A 23,990-nucleotide genomic window follows, 5' to 3' on the forward strand; every position below is an offset into this window, starting at 1 on the left:
TAAGTTGCCATGACACGTGCACGTTTAAGGGCCCAAACGTAAAAGATGATATGAGATGATGTTTAGGTAACGTGGATACCTAAACTATATGTGATGTAAACCGAGCTCGTATATGATATGAAAGTGTTAAGCTTAATCCGTACTTGCCCTTGCCCAGTGAGTGCGTATATGGTTGCTTGGGTGGCTCCTTGGAACGTAATTACGTGGTTTGGTATCTCCGGGTGGAGTGATTACCCACCAATGTCTTTGAACATACGGACTACTCTTGGATTGGCTTGCCATTCCTTAACGACACTGATGGACTGCTGAAAAGCTTATCCATCGAGTTGGGTGTGAGGTTCCCTGTTAGGTCTTATGACCGCCTACACACAAACTTACACCTTATATGTGATGAGTGACTTATGTCACGCCTAATGTAAGTGACTTATGTCACACTATAAGATGATGCTTATATGTTATATGTAAAGTAAAAGATGATTAGGCACAGTTAGGTGATTCAACCTATGATGATGATGTTTGATGCGGTGATATGTTATGGATGATGTGATGCATCGATGTAATATGTGCCTTAACGATGTAATTATGACTTTTATGTAATGTTTTAAATGGACAAATGTTTTATAAACTTTGTGGTATCTTACTTAGCTAATTTGTTAGCTAACACTTGCTCTTTTAAAATGTGTTGTGCCTTCAGGTCCAATATTAGTGAGCAGGTAGATGTGAGAAGACGTGAGGCATGGGTAGATGATTTTGAAATTGGCTATAGTTTACCCATAGTAGCTGCTCGCTTTAGACATTTGCTTTACGTTTAGATAATAATGACTTGTATTGATAATGTAGTCGGTTGTTTGATATTGGGCAACCGATGGGTTTCTATTTAGACTTATTTTGATGATATGGCTAGTAACACCATTTACTGAATAAACCAAACAGATTTTGCTGGTTTGAACTTTTAAAGTTTACTTCCGCTTTCTTTTGACGCCGTTAGGCGAAAGTTTTTGGAAAACCGTGTTTTTAAACGACGGGTGTTACATTATACAAGGCACGATTAGTTGCATAAAGTTTTTTCTTAAATTCTGGGTAATGAGTAAACATATTCTCCCGTAATATATGCAACAATAAATAGATTTTAATCGGCCTAACAAGCTCTGAAAAACTTCATATGAAACTAATTGATGTCGTGAGTAGACATTTATACGGGAATGTAGAAAAGCGACATATGTGTGTGTGTGTGTATATATATATACTGTATATAGTTTTCTTATTTTGAGAACCATTTTTTTTTTGTAAAAACCATGAGAAGTCTTAAGTAATATACTTGTTCACATGTTTTTTTGGTCATTCACATGTGAAATGATATAAAAAGGTATGTTGTAGTAGAAGAAACTTTTTAAAAAAAACTTCAAAATAGCCTTTTGTGAACTTGTGAATGAATATGCTCACGTTTTCGTTCACATGTTAACAAATAGGTATATGTAAGGTTTTAAAAAAAAAAGTTTCTTCTATAACATGTATTTTTATAACGATTCACATGTGAATAAAAAAAACAAAAAAACAAACAACAACTTGTGATCTAATACATCCTCTCTCTCTCTCTCTATATATATATATATATATATATATATATATATATATATATAGAATCTCTTTAGGCTTAATATTGGCAAAAGCTCCAAAGATCATTTATATGGTCTAAATTAATAGAGTCGATTATGGTACAATAGATTCATTGATTATTTCGTAAATGTGCCGTTAGAGTTGAGATATATAGGCATGTCTTGAAAGTGCATAGGCTCGTGCTTTGATTCAGTTCGAACCTGTCTACTTAATTAGCAGTAGTATGGCTGTTTTGGGTATGAGTTGAAACATTTGATATCATTTTTATGTGCAATCGATACTCTCATGTATCTTGCAAACAACACGACATTTGACAATGCTCTTTCGGTACATATACTTGCGAGATAAAATTTAAATCTTACATGTAAACACTGAAATGAGATTAAATATATATTCCAATTTTTTATGGGACACAAGACTTGGGTCTATCATATCAAAACAAAAACAACTAATCGGATACACTCATGCTATGTAATTATCCACACAAATCATGTTATAAGACAAACAACAATTTCTTGGAAATCAACAATGAAAAATCATAATCAATCTAGAAGACCCCGACGACCATTTATGAAGACAATATTGCTGCCTGCACAACTCATATATACACTAAAGGAGAAAGAAAATAGTCCATCTCACCGAAGTTCTTCTCAACATATGATCTACAAAAGAAAGGGAGATGAACATACAACACAATCAGTCAAGTGAGGACGTGGCTGGCTATTAACAAAGTTATTAGATAGAAGCAGTTGTTATGCAAGATCGAACTTCAAGATTAAATGACATTTAATGAATCCAGGAGAGCATTATACACGTTGCACCATTTTTCTCTTAATTAAGTTTTATCCCATTGGGTTTTCTTAGTAAGGCTTTTAACGAGGCAACACAAAAATTGGTGTATAATATGTAATAATATATATTTGAGGGGGAGTGCTATATACAAATATATATAGTAACGTGATTTTATCATTATACCCTTGTAATTAGTATATATAAGGGACTTAACCCTAATCCTTATAACACACATTCTTATTCTAATATAAGACTCCCACACATTCTCTATATGTTCCTCTTCTCCTTAATCATCTTTTATATCTATGTTGTTGATTATTGTGATCGTTGTGGTTGATCCAAGATCAAGGTTATAACACAAATCATTTATGCATGGAATACTTTACGGGGTGTTAAATAGAATTAGTATTTCAAGTTTAGAGTACATATATAAGAGTAACAACATATTTTCCGTATGTTTGATCAAAGCGTTAATTGAAGTCTCTTTGTATGTGTTACCAAAACGTTAATTAAAGCTAGAAGTGTACCCACGCAACGTTGTCCAGTTTCAACGTACAGATAAATGTATGGTTGACGGAGTCTCACCTCACCAAAATCGTGATATAAAAGAAGTCTTAATTTTAATTTTGACAAAAAAAAGTTAAATAAATAAAAGAAGAAGTGACTTACAACATCAGTTTTCAATATTAATAATTTTAACTCGCTAATTAATCCGAGCATATTAATAAAACCTTTGTAAAAACATATTTTCGTCATTGAAATTGCGATAATCCAAGGATAATCATTAACCTTGGAGTTGTTTTGACTATATAATTTGCCCGGGCATTTTAGTTAAAGTTATGTAAACTGTATCTTCGTCACTAGTTGTGACAATCCAACGACAGTATAATTTATATTTTAAATAAATTTAATAAATTTACTAACCTAGATGTTATGCTGATAATTCTAAAAAATCTGTTATAACAAAATTATTTAGATGATGGAAACTTAAAAGATCACATCTAAATTGTTAAAGTTTGCAAAAGAGAATAAAAACAATTTAAAAAAATGACATTATAAATAACAAAAACAATAAATGAAATAAATTTATAAAAAAAAGTGTTTATGACAGTCCACTAAATTAATAAATAAAAAAGAGTTTTGAATTAACACATAAGCTAGTTTTATAAAATTTGATGTCATAACTTTTTTTTTTTTTATTTAACATAAACAAAAAGATTTAATTGCATTACTAACTTACAACATCATTTTCAGTTTTAAAACATCATGTGAATAAACTATTTCGATATTTAAAAAGGTTTTAAAACAATGTATAAGATGCGTTAGTTCATTTTATACATTGAAGTTCAATAAAATTTATGTTAAATTGTTAAATTTTGAAATACTAATATTTTTGTTTTATGTACTAGTCGTCGTATTATAAAAGATAGTAGTAGTTGATACTTGATAGAAATGATTGAAAAATGAAGGTGCAAAAATAAAGATTAGAAACCTCTAAACTTCCACTCTACTCAAAGCAGCCCAAAATTAATACAGATAGATCGGCTCAGTCTCCTCTTTTTCCAACTGTTTTCGTATCTTCAATAGATACACATACATACATACATATAAAATATAAATAAACAAATAATTATAAAAAAAAAAACCCATCCGATCGTTTCTCCGGTCATCTCCCCAAATCAGATTCATTACTAAAAATGGCAGAAGGCGGTTCAAAGGAATCAAGTAGTAGTAATAGTCAACACATAATGTTAAAAAATGAACATGACATTATTGTTGAAGATTCTGAAGATAATGTTAAATCCCCCCCTAATTCTCCCAATTCCTCCACTCGCAAGGTCTTTCTCTTTCTTTTTCACTTATTTTTTTTTTCTATTTTTAGAAATAGTAGTATTATTAGTAATAGTATTTTGCCCCTATTATCAGATATAGATCCCATTTACAGCCCTAAGGATTTACGTGTCCCCGAAAAATTGGGTTATGCGGTCGCCCACTTTGTCCTATGCATAAATCGGTCATGCCCGTTTAGGCTTTTTGGGTTTTAATCACTTTATCAATTGTGTATATATATACTTACTACTTTTAGGGGTGGTTATTTATGATATTATGCTTGTCTGAACGTATTAACGATAGTTTTAAAGTATATATTTAGTAAATGTGATTGAAAATGATACAAGTCGAACGTTGATAGCCTCAAGTTAGATGACTTTTGGGTTCTTGTAATGCCGTTTGTTAACTTTCGATGTTGTTTTCGCATTGAGTTTGGATCGTTGAATTGGTACTGAACTTGTACAAATGGAGTTGAGTTGGATAACTTTTAATGATAAAGCTTTTTTCTGTAACTGGTAATGTAAGCGTAATTGGTTTCTTTTGTATAAATGCGTCCATTGGTTAAAATGTCTGCTTGTTTATGGTTGTTTGACGTGTATTGGTATTCGTTTTCAAAAGTGAAAAGCGTTTTGATGTAATCTGTATGTTCCTTGGCTTGTCTTAACGTTCTTACTAACAGCATGTCTCGAATTCTCTCTCTTTGTCTCACATCCTCAAATGTGCTAATACAGATGTTTTGATATTCTAGCAAATGTTTCAAGTTGAATTACAGTTACAAATGACTAAAATGACAAATTAGGGAAGCCGTTATAGGATGTGTTGCTTAGAAATCCAATCAATAAATATGTGAGAGGAACTGGAATATGAGTTAGTTATTCAGCATTTACCCTTTTTTTTTTATCTCGGCAATTTTCTGGCATTCAAGAAAAAAGGGAAAACTATGCTATAGTGTATACATTTTACTAAAACTACTGTTGTATTCTCCAAGTTCTTATGTTTCAGAGTTTTTAAACTAACTATTATTTATGTATTGTGCATCCTGAAACTGTAAAGTTACCAAGGTTGTAAATATCGGTTATCGGTTTATTATCGGCCAACCCGATAAGCGATAAATAGGATATATCGGATTCCCTAAAATGTAAAGGAATTTATCAAAAATTTATATATATATATATATATATATACTAACAAATAAACAATTTGTAATGCAACACATCAATAATTTGAATATAAAACTATAGAAAAGAAAATAATTACAATTAAAGTTTTGAAATTTAAGTATCTATAGACTATATTCAAAAGGGAAAAACTGTAGTAAAGAAATTAATTACAATTTACAACTAGAAATTAAAAGATTATTAAAGATTAAACCAAAAATTAAAGAATTAAATAAAAATTAGCTACAAAAATTTGAATTAAAGAAAGTAATAAACCCTAATGTTTGATAAAAACCCGTTTTTTTTTTTAAAAAATATTTGGTCAATTTTTTTTACCGATATTGACCGATAAGTGCCTATATTGACCGATAAGTGCCGAGTTTTTGACCGAAATTTGACCAAAACGATAAATTGCCCAATAAGTAAGTCATTTTTCTTATCGGTGAAGGGCCGATAACCGATATATCGGCCGATAAATCCGATATTTACAACACTGAAGTTACTTTGGTGTATCTGGTTACAGTACATTCAACACTTAGTTTCTGAAAGTTGAATCTACCTGCATGTAAAAAATAAGCATCAGGCTACTGATTTCTGTATATTAAGTTGCAATATTTATACAATAGTAAGCTTTGAAAGTCTGATACATATATTAGGAAGTTTTTTGACGAGTACATGCAATGATAATATTAATAAACTTGGGCACACTACAGATAGTTTTAGAGCAATAGATGTCTTCAGGTTTTTTGCTGAACTCCTTGCAAGTAATTTTATTGTATGCGAGGCACAGATGACAGATCTTATGTTTACGATTTGACATTGATTTGATTTTTGGACAGGCTTGTTATGCTGTTCTTCAGAGTTGGGTTTCAAAAAAATTTATGACCGGATGGTATATCTTGACCCTTTCATGTGTTATTCTGGTTGTTGTTGCTGTTTTATGTGTCCGCTAACTTGCATTTATTTTGGAGTGTTTCAGTGTTGTTCTTTTTCCGGTGGCTGTTACATTCTTTATAACATGGTGGATTGTACAGTTTTTTGATAGTTTTTTCAGTCCCATCTATGAAAGACTTGGTGTTGAAATATTTGGTGAGTCATCTTTTTTATACTGTTCACTTTACAGTTTCTCTGCCTAAGAACTTTATGAAATTTGGTTCATATCGGTAAAGATTGCAAGACCATCAAATCGTAAGTGCATGTGGAGGTGTTTAGATTTTAAATGTATGACTATTATTGAGTGGCAGTATTCAGTTTATGAATAACTTCTTTAGTTAAAGGTACATATCCACATGCCACACCGTTATTAACACATTTATTCTCGATGGCACTTGAACCAGTTACCTTTTAGTTGATTGGTCACCTCTAATACCTCTAGGCCAAAGACCCTTTGGTTCTATCTCTGATATCCTTTTAGGGGGTCAAAACTCAGATAATTCGTTATGGATAATCAGTTTCATACCAATTGCTAGTTTGCAACAAACTGATCATGTAGCGGTGAAATAAGTTACTTTCATCTCTTTCTTTGAACCCAATATTTGCAGACTATGACTTCCATTTCATAAAGACTTTCTTTTGTTCACAATAAGATGTCTCTTTTGTCACTGCATCTTTCATATTTTTAGATAATCAAAATTTTCTACTACTTAAACCATATGCTCATTATAACTTTAAACACATGTAACAAAGGCACTTCGAAAGTAAAACCATATGCTCATCTAAATATTACAACTTTAGACAACACACATAACTAAAGAACTTCGAAACACTAATTCATAGAGTATCTTCCTTTTATTACAGCTGAATATCTGTCTCTGATTATTCAGTCGAATATTATGTCTTTCTTCTTATTTCAGTGTTCGTTTAGATTAGTATATTTTAAGTTAGGGGCTACCCATTGTCAGGTATGATTTATGTATATTTTACTTCATATAATTTCATTATTTTCTTGCTTTCAATCATGCAGGTCTTGGATTTCTTACATCGCTGATCTTTATATTCTTTGTTGGCATCTTTGCTTCATCATGGATGGGTGCCACTGTCTTCTGGGTGGGGGAGTGGCTTATAAAGAGGATGCCTTTTGTAAAACACATATACTCAGCATCGAAACAAATTAGTGCTGCTATTTCTCCAGGTAGTCTGGGTGACATTCATTTACCATTTATAATTAACAAGATTGATAGAGAGGCTATAAATAGTTATTAGTTTGTGTTGTATTAATTAAACTGATAGAAGTACGTTGTGTTGGATATTTACACTAGTAGATGGTAAGGATTTAATAAAACTAAAATATCCTACTTAATCAACTTTATAGGATTTTTTTTCTTAAAAATTTTAGTCTTGCATGGAGCACAAAGACAATGCATGATGTCTTTGCTGTGTGGTATTGGTTTAAGAAGTTACCCTAATGTTTCCTCCGAGTTCTTTAAGTTTTTCCTTAATCAGTTATGTCATTATGGACTTTAACTTAAGTGACTATTTAAGTATGTTTTGTCCCAGCTTGACCACATAATTTGCTCGTTCAGACCTCGTTGTCCAATCCCTGTGACCTGCCTTTTTTTGTCACATGCAGACTTTAGATGCTTTGTCGTTATTAGTTTCTTAATCAAATTTTATTGTTATTTCTTCTGATTACAGATCAGAACACCACTGCATTTAAGGAGGTTGCCATCATTCGTCATCCTCGTCTGGGAGAATATGCTTTTGGGTTCATCACATCATCAGTTGTTCTCCAGGTACTCTAGTTCTTATCATATCTGTTTTTCAATAACTAAAGTAACTTTTGCTATTAGAATTTTTGATATCCTAGGTGGATACTTTGTTGTGTGTCCAAAAAGGCTAAGGTTATATCGTACAAGAAGTACAGCAGTTTAAACAGTTTCATGTATGATGTATCAAAAAATAAAATTGTTATGGCGGGTCCTATTATCTTGATGCGAGGATAAATAATGTGAATTAATTTTGCATGCGAGTATCAAAGATAAAATTGTTTGTTTGAAGAATGACAATAATTATGCTATTTGAGATAGAGTTTTAGTAGCACATGTTAACAATATACCCAGTATTCATTAGAGACATTTTGGTGATAAATAAGAATTCTAAACATTGGGCCATTGAATACGTATTGCTCTTGTGATCCTGAACTGATTTTCATATCACTTACTTGCAGAGGGAAAATGGAGATGAATTATTATGTAGTGTTTATGTCCCTACAAACCATCTCTACATAGGTGATGTTTTTCTGGTCAACTCTGAAGAAATCATAAGACCAAATTTGTCCATCCGAGAAGGCATTGGTATCTTCACTTTTTTTTGCATCCATGGTCTTTGAGTAAAATTTCATGTGACAAGCCCTTTTTAGTCCCTTTGTATTCACATGCTTTCTATTGATTGTTTCAGAAATTATCGTTTCGGTGGGTATGTCGATGCCACAGTCGATATCTCCGATAGAGCGGGTCACACGCGCAAATGATAGAGTTCCTCTAAACAGAATGATGTAGAACTTGGTGTCCTGGATGACTTTGTAACCAATATATTCTGCAATTCTTTTATGAATCAAATGAAAAGTTTGTATTCTTGTATTCATCCCTATAGTTGGATGTCTAGGCATGTAGTGATTACGATTACGACATATTTAGTAGCAGGCACGATGCATTGTTTTTGTTTTGTAAAAAGTCAAATATACAAAATTAATAGTATCTGTTTGTGTTACATTTTACTTGTATGGACCCTACTCTATGCTTTTTAGTTCATGTATGAAGTTGCTGGTCTAGAGCACACTTCCATTTTAATTTTGAATTCTAGGAACATATTTTGAAAATTACCAATTAAGAGCATATGTGGCAAGTTCGTAAGTAATTTGATGATAAAAAGATTAATGTTGAGTTTAAAGGTATAAGTGCGTTCTATTTAGATGAATTTACTTCAACAGAAATAAAGGTATAATCAAATCATCATGGTCTATGTCTGCAAAAAGTTCTTCTAAGAAGTGATCATTGCAACCTCTTCTTTTGGAACTGCAAAAAGCTATGTATGCATCATGAAGAAAAAGTGTACATGACAAATGAAGGAAACAAATCCGCGTAGCATTTTTGTGCACACGAAAAGGTAACGGTATCTTTTTGAAGAAGTTAACTATCAGCTATTCATTTACAACATAAGAACAATTTACAAAAAGAATAAACTCCTATTAAATCGTTCTGCATTTTTTGTTTCGGAATGTAAAAAGTAAACTATCGCTTTCTTCCTCTTTTAGCAGTATGGAGGCAATTTTCCGGAAGGGCCACTAGGAAGTCTCTGCCCAGTTTCTCTTTCGATTTTGGCTTTCAGTTCTCTAAGAACCAAAATCTGACCCAGCTTCTCAGGTGACAATTTGTCCCGATAAATACCTAACATAATAGAGATGATAAAATACACGGGTTGTTCAAAATTTAGTAGTCCATTTTATAACATAATTAGTATCAAAGATATATTTACTTTGTTTCTCTGTTTGACATATTAGAGATCATTCATAACCCAAATGACCCTTTCATATATTTAGCTATTGAAGTTGCTATGAAGTAAATGAATTGGAAAACATAATGACATGAGAAAACCACATGATCGATTTATGCCTACACTGATAACTGTGTGCGTGCATTGTGTAATTTTAGATGATAAGACACTAAACCTTGAGGTTTCGGGATGGGTGTGTTGGTAAAGATAACTTGGGTTGGAGTGCATATGATGTCAACAGGTACAACATGGATAAGTAGCTTCTCGACAGGAATATCATCAACCAGCTGTTCATCATGCAATGAAAGAGAAACTTTCCAAGAATTTCCGAATTAGTGTAGCGTGCAACTCATACATGGATCACTGGATTACAGAAGTGGGAAATGAGAGGGAGGAGCATAAAGAAGTTTTAAAGAATAAAATTTAACTTTGGGCAACTTTCGACCCACTGATACATTAGAGATAAAACATAAACCGAATCAGTTTCCTCATAAGTTAATGTATCAGAATTACTCTCTCTATCTCTATGCAAAGAAAAGGTAAGAAAAAAAAAATAAAAAAAGGCAAAATTTCAGTTAGAATGCCCCTTTCAGATATCCAAAGTGGTTATAGTTTTGTTTTATTCCCATAGGTAATGTCTTGTTCTTCATTTCTATATCTGTCTTGTTGGTGGTGGTGGTTGTATTTCTGCAAGTCTTTTAGCACCATATTTCTTAAAATCAACAGAAACTGGAGAAGCCACTTTTCTGAATCCTTTAACAAAACTTGAGCTATATAGCCTACAAACTCATACCACGTAACACAGCAATTGCTCCCATGTAACGGAGCATTCCATATTCAAGTTCTGCAAATCCCTGTAGCATTGTGATAAGTCTCATTACTAGATGAATATTAATGATATACCGATGAGCTGATTTTATATCAACTAGTAGAATACAATGCAACGAGATAAACATATCTTGAAGTTTTTTTCCAAAGTAGTATAGTGAAGAAACTTATTTACCATATTAGTCTAGTTTCAGAAATATTTACCAAACTAGTATAATCTTAAAAAAAAAAGTCATTTTTCTTTGTAATTTTTCCCTTTCAATTTTTGTTATCGAGGATGATAGAAGCGAGGAGATTAGATATGACGTAAAAAAACTCAATCGAATTGTTATTAAACTTATATTGATCATTAAATGTGGTAATTAAGAAAATTGGAAAGTTTGACCCAAATGATTTAGGAAAGTCTATTAGGTGTTAAAAACTAAAATGTGAGGGATCATTTGACTTTTCTCATCTTGAAAATGTAAGTAATACTTATTAATTAAAGGTTATAAACTCTTTAATAGATAAGAGAGCTAATGACATCTCAAAGTCAGATCTTATCAAATTTGCATATCAACAAACTTTGAATCCATCAAATCAATTGATTGTTAAGTAGAAGTGTCAATTTTTATTAAATCAGTTTATATATATTTTTTTTGAAAGTTAACTTTTATTCACATGGCCTACATCACCAAAAAGTGATGAAGCAAACTGTACAAATTTTTAAGGCAATACAAAATTACACCGGTTATCCCAGTTAATCGTACAATTCTTTTTTCTACTTCTATACCAAATGAAACCAATCAATCTAATGTCTTGAAAAATCTTCTCCGTGTTAACATCGCCATTATTGTACTTCCTATCATTTCGAGCTTTCCACAAACACCAACCGGTAGCAAAAACAATGCCTTTTATTACTTCCTCCTTTTTTTTTATGTCTTCCTTGCTGGTACCACTCGAACAAGTCCTTAACAGAGAAAAGGAAAATGGGAGGTACCTTGCACCACGTTCCAATCTTCTGCCAAATCTCCATGGAGATCGTACATGAGCAAAACAAGTGTTCGATTGTTTCATCGAACTGACATAGGCAGCATGTCCCCAAGTTGGAACACAATTCCTCTTTTTAAGAGCCTCAAGTGTGGGCAGCCGATCCATAGCCAGTCTCCACATGAAGATGTTTCCTTTCTTCGGCACCCATTTAGACCAGCTAAACACAAATCTGTCACTATAGTCCTTATCTTTTCTTAAGAATTCCTTGACCGCTTTAACATTGAAACCACTTTTGTTGTTTCCAATCCATACCCAGGTGTCCCTATTCTCTTTAAGTGGATGACCAGCCAAGATTCTATTCAGCTTCCTTCTTTCTTCCGATTCACCTTCGAGCAAGCCTTCGACGATATCAGTTTCAAAGCTAACAAAACTTTCAACAACAAAACAAAATTTCTCTCTAACTAAACACTTTTTATCTCTATCTTTTTTTAACAGAATCGGGCACTCCTCCTTAAGGGATACGTCGCAAATCCAGGGGTCTAGCCAAAATATGATTTGGGAGCCATCTCCATACTTGCCTCTGAAAAGATTGATAAGGTTAACGTTTGCCACTCTTGTTTTCATGATAGTTTTAACAACGTTTTGTCACACCCCCGTCACAGTTTTGTTCGCAGGAATAGCAGTCAACAACTCTTAGTTTCATGTATAGCCTTTATAACTTGCCTCCATAAACCCTCAGGTTCCATCCGATATCTCCGAAACCACTTAGATAATAAAGCTATATTTGAATCAGCAAGTTTACAAAACCCTAGATCATCCACATTAATAGGTGACGCCATCCGATCCCAGACTACGCAATGAATCTTATTTGAGTCGTCACTCCCTCCCCAAAGAAACCGCCTAATAATTCCTTCCAAACCTTCAATAACTTTAACCGGGGCTTTAAACAAAGAAAAATAGTACGTGGGTAGACTTTCCAGAACAGATTTGATTAGAGTAACGCGCCCTCCCAAGGAAAGGCAAGACGCCTTCCAATTCGACAGCCTTGTTTTAAAAATGTCAAACAAGAAATCCCAGTTCGCAACTCTATTCATATTGCTACCAATACGGATGCCAAGGTGAATAAAAGGAATGGTACCTGGTTTGCAGCGGACAATATCTGAAGCTCTTTTAACCTCCTCCTCACTTACACCGATCCCAAACATTGTCGATTTGCCCATGTTTATCTTTAGACCTGAACATATATGGAAGACCCGAAGCATTCTGGCCACCTGTTTCAAATTACTCTCGGACCAATCCCCCAAAAATGTACAATCGTCTGCGTAGAGAAGATGTGAAATAATGGGCCCATCGTTGGGTAGGGCAATTCCTTTGAATGACCCGGAATTACACATCTTTCTCATTATTGCAGACAAAGCCTCCATAACGATGATAAACAAAAACGGTGAAATCGGGTGCCCCCTGTCTCATGCCTTGGAGCACTGGAACTCGAAAGTAGGAGATCCATTAACCAAAATAGCCGGAGATCCATTAACCAAAATAGCCGACCTAGCAGAAACCAACACTCCGTATATCCAATCACACCATTTTCGAGGGAAGCCCATCTGTGCCATAATAGAGAGGAGAAAATGCCAATTGACATTGTCATATGCTTTGTTGAAATCGACCTTAAAAATAAATGCTTTTCTGTTGCTTTTCCTAATCCATGCGATAGTTTCATCCAAAATAAGAGGCCTATCTATGATTAATCTATCTTCCAAGAACGTTGTTTGGTTGTTGCTTATCAACGACCCCAAAACTCTCCTGATTCTGTTTGCAAGTACCTTAGATATGACTTTGCTGATAACTCCAATAAGCGTGATGGGTCGATAATCATTTAATTGACCTGGGTCTTTCACTTTTGGGATAAGTGTAACGAAAGCGGAGCCGCATCCCCTACTTATCTCCCCTTTTCCGTGAAAGGTTTGAAGGATCTGATCAAAATCTTCTTCCAGCTTATTCCAAAACTTCTTTATAAACTTGAATGTAAAACCGTCCGGGCCAGGTGCCCTGTCCTCACCACACGAGAAGACAACATGTTTAATTTCATTCTTCGTGAAGGGGCTCACCAAAACAGTAGCCTCTTAATTAGAGATCAAATTCTTGAATTGACAATCAAGAGTCGGTCTTTCCTTCCAATCTTCGCGGAACTTTTCTCTATAAAATTCATAAACCTGCTTTTTTACTAACTTAGGCTTAGTTACCCAATCGTTTCCAATCATTAGGCCAGGAATAGAGTTGCTTTTTTTTCTATTATTTATAAGCCCATGAAAAAAATGAGAGTTTTCATCGCCTTCTAGAGCCCACTTGCATCTCGATCTCTGTATGAGGTCTTTTCTTTTATACTCATCCATCTCTGACAGTTTTCTCTTACATTCTGTTCTGACCCACGATTCTTCCATAGTCAACTCAGTGAGTTCCATCTGTAAGTCGAGTTCCTCCAGCTCCTTTTTACATAAAACATATTCTTCCCCTTCTTTACCTTCTAAGTCATCCCTCCACTTTTTAAGATGTTGCCTGACCCATTTGGACTTCCTCATGAGCTGGATATCAGGAGGCCCATGAAAAGTAAACGAGTCCAACGCTTCATTCACTATCTCCTCACAATCGGGTCGGTCCAACCACGAATTAAACAATCTGAATGGCTTTGGCCCAAAGTTAAGTTCCTTGATTGTAAGCATTATCGGGTTATGGTCTGAAAGGTATCTAGGCAATGCTCTAAATATCGCCTCCGACCATTACTTCTCTATTTACAAGACATCTGTCGATCTTAATAAGTTTGACCCCATTCTCGTCTTCTTTCAGGTATGTGAACTTATTACCTTTCATATTGAATTCCTGTAAACCGGCAATCTCAATGAACAGATTAAAAAACCTGGCACAATTCTGCTTGAATCTTGACCCCTTTCTCTCTTCCACTGATCTCACCGCGTTAAAGTCTCCTATTAAGAACCAATAACCGGTGAAGCTGGTAACCTTATCTTTCAAAACATTCCATAAAACCTTCTTCTCATTAATGTTTTACGGGGCATAAACATTAGTAATAAACACCAAACCATCACAACCTTTCATCGTCCCTTTTAAAAGTTGTCGTTCCTTCTTTTGCCCGGGACGATGATACTAACAAGGCAGGTGAAGGGGTCGGCATCCTGGTGGGTGATGGAAAAGAGGTAAGAGACGTCATCTCTTTGAAGTGGAGAGACAAAAAATTTCGAGTTTAGGTTGTTGAAAAAACGACGAATTGGTGCCCCAATTGTGTTAAATCAGTTTATATGGGTAGAAAAATGTTTAGGTTTAAAAAATGTATCATGATCTCTTGTACCAAAGTTTCGTTACAAACTCTTTTCTCAGATAGACAGTGAATGGGTTAGATGACTAACTTGCAAATGCGAATTGATACGGGTCGGGCTTGCAAACATTTCTACTCTATTCTTTTTAAAGTTTATAAACAATATTAGTGTGTTAAACGTTCCTAAAAGGTTATATTATTACATAAACAAATTTCCCCTTTTATAGAACTTATACGGGTAGTAATATTAAGTATTTTGGTTCTCTTCGGTTCTGCCAATTCAGAATGTATTAACCCACTACGCTACCTACCCGCCCCGCCGATTTTGTCACCCAACTAGCAGCCCACTTTGCCCACTTTGCCACTTTTAAATTACGTCTCAAAGTCATATTTATGATGGAATAGAGCGAGTTAGTTACTTCACCCTTTCCAAGTTGAGCACCAGTTTTTGGATCAACAGCGACCGATCCAATCACAATAAGATCAACCTTAATTATATCATCCAAACCAATGGGTTTTCCATATTTTGCAACCCAACAGAAGTACATACCTCATTCATGGTACTAGAAGTTAAATGATTCGATTCAAGTACAGAAAAAACCTGGTCCTTAAACGAGGCTGGGGAGTAAGTAGTTTCTTTCCACCTTTACAAAGAAGAGTAATTTTGTTAACTTCATGAATGACAAAACAACCAACAACAACGATACTTAATCCGGCAACAGCCGGGTTTGAGGGAGATAAGATGTAGACAGCCTTATCCCTACCCATTGGTAAAGAGGCTGCTTCTGAAGGACCTCCGGCCTAGAGCTTTAATCCTTGTAAAAATTCTCGACGGCAAGACGGAGCCAAACCGAAGAGGGAGTAGTCTCGAATGACATAACAACCATCTACCAATATACTAAAATACGATGTATTTTTCAATCGACATTATTAATTAATATATCTTTTAAGTATATATCTATCTATGGCGTAAGGGTTACATTGAAAAATTTGGAATAAGTATGGTAGATATCTAACGAATATATTCAAATTATATATTAATGAAGATCTATAATTTAATTATAATACTTAATTATAACAAAAATCTCTAAGTTAATAAAGTACTAGCTAATAACCCGGGTTCAATCCGGGCTTATTAATAAAATTACCTCCATATCTAAAAACTATGAGATAGTTTAACCATACTCATAATCTCGAAAAAGTACACATTATATTTTGAATATACGAGTATGGTACCTGAGCAATGTGGCGACAGTGGTGGTGGAAGCGGTCTAGTGGTGTCGGTGATAGTACTATTGGTGTTGGTGGCAGTGTCAAGTGGTGTAGGTTCATTTAATTAGTGAAAAATTTTTTGAAGATAAAATAATTTTTATAAAGGAGTTTAGATATAATTAGCTTATTAACCCGCATAATATGTGAATACTTTAAAAATCTATCATGATAAAATTATTTAAATGATGAAAATTTAAAAGACCATGTATTAACTTATAGAGTTTTCAAAAGAAAATTAAAACTAATTTTTTTTTTTATAGAAAAGGATATCATAAATAACAAAAATGAAATAAATTTAAAGAAGGAAAGTTTAGTATCATGAGTAAATTAAATTAAAAAAAAAAAGTTAGATAATTACATTTTAATTTTCATTAATTTGGCTTATGTTAAAAAAAGACATAAATCATTAATCAAATAAAAAATATTTTAAACTTTAAATATGATGATGTAACAAATCAAAAAGGTAAAAAAGATAAAGTTGATATAAATAAGTGTAATAATGACAAGTAAACATTATTTAAAAAATAATGATGTGATAAGAATCTTATTTTTATATAAGAGATATCTACATGATCGCTAATAAGATGACCTTTGTGTTGATCATACAATATTTTTGATATTCGTAATATTTCGAAAGACGACTTATTTTTATATTCCGTATTTGGTTAGTTGTTTTGTAGGTAAAAGCTATGAGTCAAAATGTTTTTATTATCTTCTTTTTTATTATTAATTTTTAGTTATATTATATTACTCTGTCTATTATGAAGAGTTCTATTCCAACTAAGTGTCATCCATTCGGGCTGTTTAGTTGAGATTTTCTTTAATAGGTATTGAGCGTGAGGGACTTTCTAGCGCAGATTCGGTTAAGACAACGTACATAAGCTAGATCCCTGTTGTAAGCAAATAATCTACAGCTTTAATATATATATATATATATATATTAAATTTTTTAAAATATTAAGTTTTATTGTATACAATCATGTGTAAAACTTAACCATAACAAACTTTATATTTTAAAAATTTATTAAAGTTAAATGTTTTATGACAAAAACATTATAATATGTATATCTAACAAAAAAAATGTTCATAGTATGCTTCTGACTTTAAAATTTATCGGATAAGCACCGAATGAACGGATAGGCAAATTAACCGTTTATTATGTAAAATGTTAATACCTATTTTGGCATAAACCGACAACTATGATTTTCTATAAAATTCATAAAAACACATACTCAATTGAAAATACTACCGAAACACTAAAAATAACTCAAATAAGTTTTTATTTTGTTCTGATAAATTTGAAGCAAAATAAGTAAATGAAATTCTTATTAACTTACAGGATGAATATTATAAGATACTAGCACGATACCCGCGCAATACGGTGGTGGTTGTGGCGACAAGGTGTGATGGTGGGGGCGACTGTTGGTGGTGTAGACGGCGTCGAGTGGTGTAGATAATTGATGTAAAGGTAATTGATGTAAAAGGTTAATGGAGATATTTTCGATAACGACTGATATCGTAATTTAATCATTTATGGGATTTTAGATAATTTTCCATAACTTTTAAAGAGATTGTTGTTTTAATTATTAAATAGTATAAAAGTATAGATTAATTATATAGGAGAGTTAAGACTAAGAAATAAGAGTATTTTAGGAGAGGTCAATATACTTTATAAGGAATTATATTATAAATAGATATTATAAATAATTGTCACATTCAATTATATAAACCTACCCGAATTCAAAGAAAGGTATAATTGTCACATTCTTATTCTTAGCATCCTTTCTTTACTTTCATCATGAGGACATTAGTATAATTAAAACAAATCTAAATAAGTAATTCAAACAAACTAAACTGAACATTAAGTGTCAAAAATCTGACTTGCTTTTGAGGTGTATCAGGGTTCACCTTCACACATTGAGCCTCTATACTCAACTGGCATATGAATTTTATTCAAAAAATACATAAAAATCAGAAAACTTTCCTTTCAGAACAACTTATACAATAAATCTTAACTTCAATAAGCTCAGATTCACTAAAAAGGATATAATGAGCATTAAACATATGATCATAACATGCATCTGTCCCTATACATTTCAATGCAGGGGATAGTAAGGTAAATCTACATATAACTTGATGAATAGAACCGCATAGATTAACCCCTTGTCCGAAAACTTAATCCACCACTCTATATATACGTTTCAACATAATTGTCTACTCTAATATAAGGTAGTTATTCATACTACTGGTCTAGAAGTAAAGCATCCTAATATCCTCACAGTATTTGTACATCCCAATTAATGTAACATATCGGGGATGGTCAAGTAAGATTTCAAAAAACGATCACAAAGATACCCCAGTTAGGCCATGTCAAAAGACTTGCCTTTCTCCATGGGTAAATGAGAACCGCCTCCATATACTCGTTTCATATTAATATACTTTTTTTTTTTTTTTTTTTTTAAAGTGAGTTTCATATATTAATATACCAAGTAAAATATTCACCCATAAAAAGAACCTGCACATAAAAGAACCTGGCACAATTAAGTTAAACAGAACAACCAAATATAGTATGTTTTAAGATTAAATAACCACCATAAAAAGAACCTGCGCATCACTAACTTGAGGAAATCCTCCTCCCTTCTTATCACCCAACCAAAAAATGAGACATTACGGCCCACATACACTACCACCACCCTGCTCATTGTGGAAGCGGCATCACACGGGCTACTATTTTAGTATATCTTTGGTTATATATGTTAAATCTAGCGTTTTTTTTCCTTTTATGGGTGTGTTAGGTAGTTGTAAACACACTTTTAAAAATCGTCAAAACAGGTTCGCAGAACATCCACATTCATTGACAAAATTTCTATCATGGGGCCAATTAGTAAAGTTTACTGTTTATGAACATCCATATACATTATCAACTTTTCTATCATGGGCCAATGAGTACAGTTTGCTGTTTAATAGGTCTTCTAGATTCTAGAAGAAAATCCATTTGATTCTTTCATGTTAAATACATCAAAGTTAAAACATGCATTAAACCTACATATCTAATGTTCAAAAAAAAAAAAACCCTACATATCTGAACTTGTCAATGTTAATTACATAGAATCATTTTAAGTTTTTAACCACATAATATATTGTGATATTTGCATTAAATAGACACAAATTTTACAGGAATCTATAAAATTTTGAAAACAAGTATAAGAATTATTTTTAAAAAAAACATTTTTTTTATTTTAATCGGTTGTTAAAGCTCTTTACACGTGTCAACATTCGAGCGACAATTTATATTTTATAACTAGGTAATACTCATGCGTTGCACCGGGCTATCTTATAATAAAGTATTAAACTTTATTTCAAAGGAAAATTTACAAATATATTTAAACCTTATAACATAAACGGAAGGTTTTGAGTATATGCACATTGTCATCACCGGATCATGTTAAATTAACAAAGGTTGGGTAAAATTTTTTTAAGGTAGCAGTATACATCTTGCTTTATATGAAGGTCTATAACTATATAAATCAAAATCTATAGCTAACTATATCAACACCAATCTTCACAAAAACTTTAACCACCTATTACCAACCTAAATTTTTGAAGGGTCTTGTATAACAATTAAATTACCGCATTAACTACATGATCCAGTATATATGTTGATACTTTTTTTAAAAAAGGTATATATATTCATATAGTTGTATGCAATAAAGATAGTTTATCGTGACTCTCACCTGATAAAATGCATTTGTGAAGTTCATTAAATTTTAGTATTTAAAAGTCATATGATTCTAACTGTGAGACTATTTCTTTTTACCGGTAACACTTGATTATATATAATGTATATTTATCCAAATATAATAAATCTTTACAACATTTAAACATGTTAGACCTTGTTTAAAACTATTTACTCAACTTTATCGCTATAAAAATTTTGATACAGATAATTAAGAACTTTAGTGTTAAAACAATTGCTAGTTTCTTATTTGCTAATTTTGATATGATAAATAACTGAATATTCTTGAAAAAGTTATCGAAAAATCGATTGAGCTAGTATAATATACATAAAAAAAGATATTGCCAAGAGTACCATATCTTTCAACTTAAAAATCTTTTTGTTTTATATGTTTTGTATCATCTTTAAATTTATTGTTTTTTTAACTTTTAGATTTATTTATATATTTTTTTATGAAAATACTTGCATAAGATAAGTATTTTATTTAAAGCAACATAAACTTACTTTTTTTATACGAATTATTATTTATTTAAACAAATATTATCGTCTATTTTACCTTTTTAATAATTTTAGTATTAGTATTATTATAATTTCTAATATTTTAAGTTATATTTAATATAGTAAAACACATTTGTTCTAATCTTATGACCAATTACAACTCTCGATTTCGTAAAATTGACATTTTTTTAGTAATTATCTTAACGCATGTAAGAAAAATAAAGCATGCAAAATATAGTTTATTATAAAAAACACATATAACATTGTCATATTCTAATTAAAATATTTATGGTACTTTTTAACTAAAAATAAAATATTATTTATAAAAGTGTGAAATTAAAATGTAATACACTGTGTAGCAATAAAACAAATAAAATGATAACGACATATTATTACTTTTTAATAAAAAAATGTCACAGTAAACAAATTCGATGGACATATTTTTAGAAAATATTTTAAAATAAAACTCAAAGTTTTAATATATAGATCAGTTTTTTTATTACTAAAATAGTAAACTAAACTCTAAACTATAATAAAACCATATCTTGATAACTTTGTAAGCCCCGTGTATTGAACACAACCTAAAATCTGATATATTTTTAAAAAAAATTATTGACCTAACAATAATTGACCAATCAGAATTCTTAAATTTAAAAAATAAAGTTAATAAACATTTGAATGATTAAGTTATTTTATTTTTTTTAAAAATGGATCTAGATTAACTATTTATAAGTTCAAATAATTTGGGCCCATATAGTTAATAACTATAAAAAAAAGTCGATAGACATTTTAAGGAAATATTTCAATATAAAACTTAAAGTTATATATATATATATATGAGAGAGATCAAATAAGAAGGTGTCTTAAGGAGAGAAGGGAGAGAAGGTCTTATGAACCAATCAGAACGTGACATGTGGATTAAAAAAAAACGCGGTGGCATTTTTGTAAATAAATCAAACTTTTGTCAGTCTGGTTCTGGATCAGACTGGGTCTGGGTCAACATTGTTTGTCAGCTTGGTTGGGTAAGCTTGGTCAGTTTGGTTGGCCAGTTTGGGTTCTGGGTCAGCTTGGGTTCTGATCAGCTTGGTCAGCTTGGTTGGGTCAGATTAGTCAGCCTGGGTTATGGGTCAGCTTGGTCAGCCTCGGATCTGGGTCAGCCTGGGATCTACATTTGTGTAGATTATGTGTAGTTTTGTGTCAAGCTGACCCAACCCAAGCTAACCAAGCTGACCCAACCTGACCCAGACCCCAAGCTGACCCAACCCAACCCCAAGCTGATCCAAAACCCTTTATCTACATTTGTGTAGATTGTGTCAAGCTGACCCAACCCAAGCTAACCAAGCTGACCCAATCTGACCCAACCTAATCCAGACCCCAAGCTGACCCAATCCAACCCCAACCCCAACCTGACCCCAAGCTGACCCAAAACCCATAATCTACATTTGTGTAGATTAATCTACATTTGTGTAGATTGTGTCAACCTGACCCAACCCAAGCTAACTAAACTGACCCAACCTGACCCAGACCCCAAGCTGACCCAAACCAACCCCAAGCAGACCCAAACCAACTCCAAGCTAACCCAAGCTGACCCCAAGCTGACCCAATCAGACCCTGACCCCAATCTGATCAAACTGATCATGCTGACCAACCAAGCTAATTAGAACCCAAGCTGACCCAAACCTGACCCAAGCTGACCCAACCCAGAACCCAAGCTGAGCCAAAATCCATAATCTACATTGCTGACCCAACCTGAACAGACCCCAACCTGACCCAGACCCAAGCTGACCAAACTGATTATGCTGACCAACCAAGTTAACCCAGACCCAAGCTGATCAGAACCCAGGTTGACCAAGCTGACTAAGCTGACCAACCAAGTTGATCAGAACCCAAGCTGGCCCAGACCTAAGCTGATCGGAACCCAGGCTGATCACTTCAGAAATGTTTGATTTATTTACCAAAATGCCACCACACATTTTTTTCATTTTGACACATGTCGCGTTCTGATTGGTTAATAGGACCTTCTCTCCCTTCTCTCCTTAAGACACCTTCTTCCAAGATCTCTACCATATATATATATATATATATATATATATATATGTTGAGTCCCAATCAATAATGTAAATATAATGATGACAAATCTGTATGCAACACTTGTAAGTCTTTTTGGTTCTTATGTAGTAATCTGGGTCAGATTATGCTGACACAGCTTGCGATCTGAGAATGACCCAGATTACGCTTCATACTTTGCAATTGTAATATCTTATGGAAGCAAGTGTTGTTCAAGCTGCATCAAATGGTGACAGCATTCGATCCAAGTCGAAAAGGAGGATGGAAGATAAAAGATCAAGTTGTTGGTGGAAGACAGCTTGGGATTAGCAGTTAGCTTGGAAACACTTAGACAGATTTGCTCTTGACAAACGAGCAATCTGTGTCTGTCAATCAAGTGAAGATTACAACCTGGATTTGTTGATAAAGACGTATGACGTGACAAGGAAGATTCTTAAAATCTAGGTTGGTGGTTTATTTACATATGCGTGTCCATACTCTCATTGGACGATCAAAATATCGTGCTGCAGGTTTGGGACCACAAGTACGATGAAGGCACGTTCTAATATTCCTTTGATCGTCCAACGAAAATCTTATACGAGAGAGACTGAAGCTTTCGCCTATAAAAGCTACAATCCTTGAAGGCATATGGGTGACATTCCTATGAATCATTCTTCACTAAAGTTCTCTCTGCTCTTACACACAGCTTAGCCTATGAGAAGACAGCTTGGGCTGCTTCTTTTGAGCAAGAACTTATTGATTGTTGTTTGTCATTTCAAAGGGTTGTTTAGATATTGTAGGTTATCTTGTTTCCGCAACAACTTTATAATTCTTTGTATAGATTATTTCTTAATAAAGGATTACATTTGAAAAACGCAATCTGTGTCTAAGAATATTTATTTCTGCTTTACTGTTTTATTGATTCCTACTTTCTATATTATGTTATATATATATATATATATATATATATATATATGAATCTCTAAAAATATTTTCTTAAAGTTTAGCTAAGGAAAAACAAAAAGTTGTATTCACCCCCCTCTACAACTATTTGTGAACATTATAATTTGGAAATTTGTTACACCTCTGGGACTATACAAGTGGTATCAGATAAGGGGTTAAGAATTAACTTGACTTGATCCTTGCTTATTTTCCTTAAGAGTAAAGCATAATGTCATCAGTTGTAGATAATGGTTCCTTTACCCGACCACCCATGTTTGATAAAGATGATTTCAGTGGGTGGAAAGGTCGTATGTCTTTATTCCTTGAATCCATTGACAACGATATGCCTGACATCCTTGTGGATGGTCCTTATGTGCCAACATCGACTGTAGTGGTTGATGCTGTGGTCAGGGAAGGTCACCCAACCATTCCTGCCACGGTTAAATCCATAGTTAAGGACAAGGCAGATTGGGGGGATGAG

General features: G+C 33.0%; 2 protein-coding genes across 2 annotated transcripts; one reads left to right on the forward strand and one right to left on the reverse strand.

The window, feature by feature from the left end:
• The first annotated feature begins 3,958 nt into the window (after positions 1-3,958).
• Positions 3,959-9,111, forward strand: LOC122607401 (protein LIKE COV 2). Its single transcript, XM_043780367.1, has 7 exons — positions 3,959-4,247; positions 6,236-6,288; positions 6,376-6,485; positions 7,360-7,527; positions 8,031-8,128; positions 8,563-8,689; positions 8,793-9,111. The coding sequence occupies exons 1-7, from the start codon at positions 4,107-4,109 to the stop codon at positions 8,891-8,893; spliced, it is 798 nt and encodes a 265-aa protein (XP_043636302.1). The 5' UTR covers positions 3,959-4,106; the 3' UTR covers positions 8,894-9,111.
• A 1,224-nt stretch (positions 9,112-10,335) lies between these two features.
• On the reverse strand, positions 10,336-12,605 carry LOC122608305. Its single transcript, XM_043781396.1, has 2 exons — positions 11,695-12,605; positions 10,336-10,741 (listed from the first exon to the last, which is right to left on the reverse strand). The coding sequence occupies exons 1-2, from the start codon at positions 12,309-12,311 to the stop codon at positions 10,675-10,677; spliced, it is 684 nt and encodes a 227-aa protein (XP_043637331.1). The 5' UTR covers positions 12,312-12,605; the 3' UTR covers positions 10,336-10,674.
• Positions 12,606-23,990: the final 11,385 nt, after the last annotated feature.

This window comes from Erigeron canadensis, chromosome 7 (genome assembly GCF_010389155.1).
Source record: "Erigeron canadensis isolate Cc75 chromosome 7, C_canadensis_v1, whole genome shotgun sequence".
Taxonomy (NCBI): domain Eukaryota; kingdom Viridiplantae; phylum Streptophyta; class Magnoliopsida; order Asterales; family Asteraceae; genus Erigeron; species Erigeron canadensis.

Bases quoted from the DNA above. Each gene is read 5' to 3' on its own strand.
- LOC122607401 (XM_043780367.1), top strand. From the start codon at position 4,107: ATGGCAGAAGGCGGTTCAAAGGAATCAAGTAGTAGTAATAGTCAACAC. The intron at 6,289-6,375 runs GTATATCTTGAC...GGAGTGTTTCAG, and splicing joins AAAAAATTTATGACCGGATG to TGTTGTTCTTTTTCCGGTGG. The intron at 6,486-7,359 runs GTGAGTCATCTT...TCAATCATGCAG, and splicing joins ACTTGGTGTTGAAATATTTG to GTCTTGGATTTCTTACATCG.
- LOC122608305 (XM_043781396.1), bottom strand. From the start codon at position 12,311: ATGAAAACAAGAGTGGCAAACGTTAACCTTATCAATCTTTTCAGAGGC. The intron at 10,742-11,694 runs GTACCTCCCATT...ACAATGCTACAG, and splicing joins AGATTGGAACGTGGTGCAAG to GGATTTGCAGAACTTGAATA.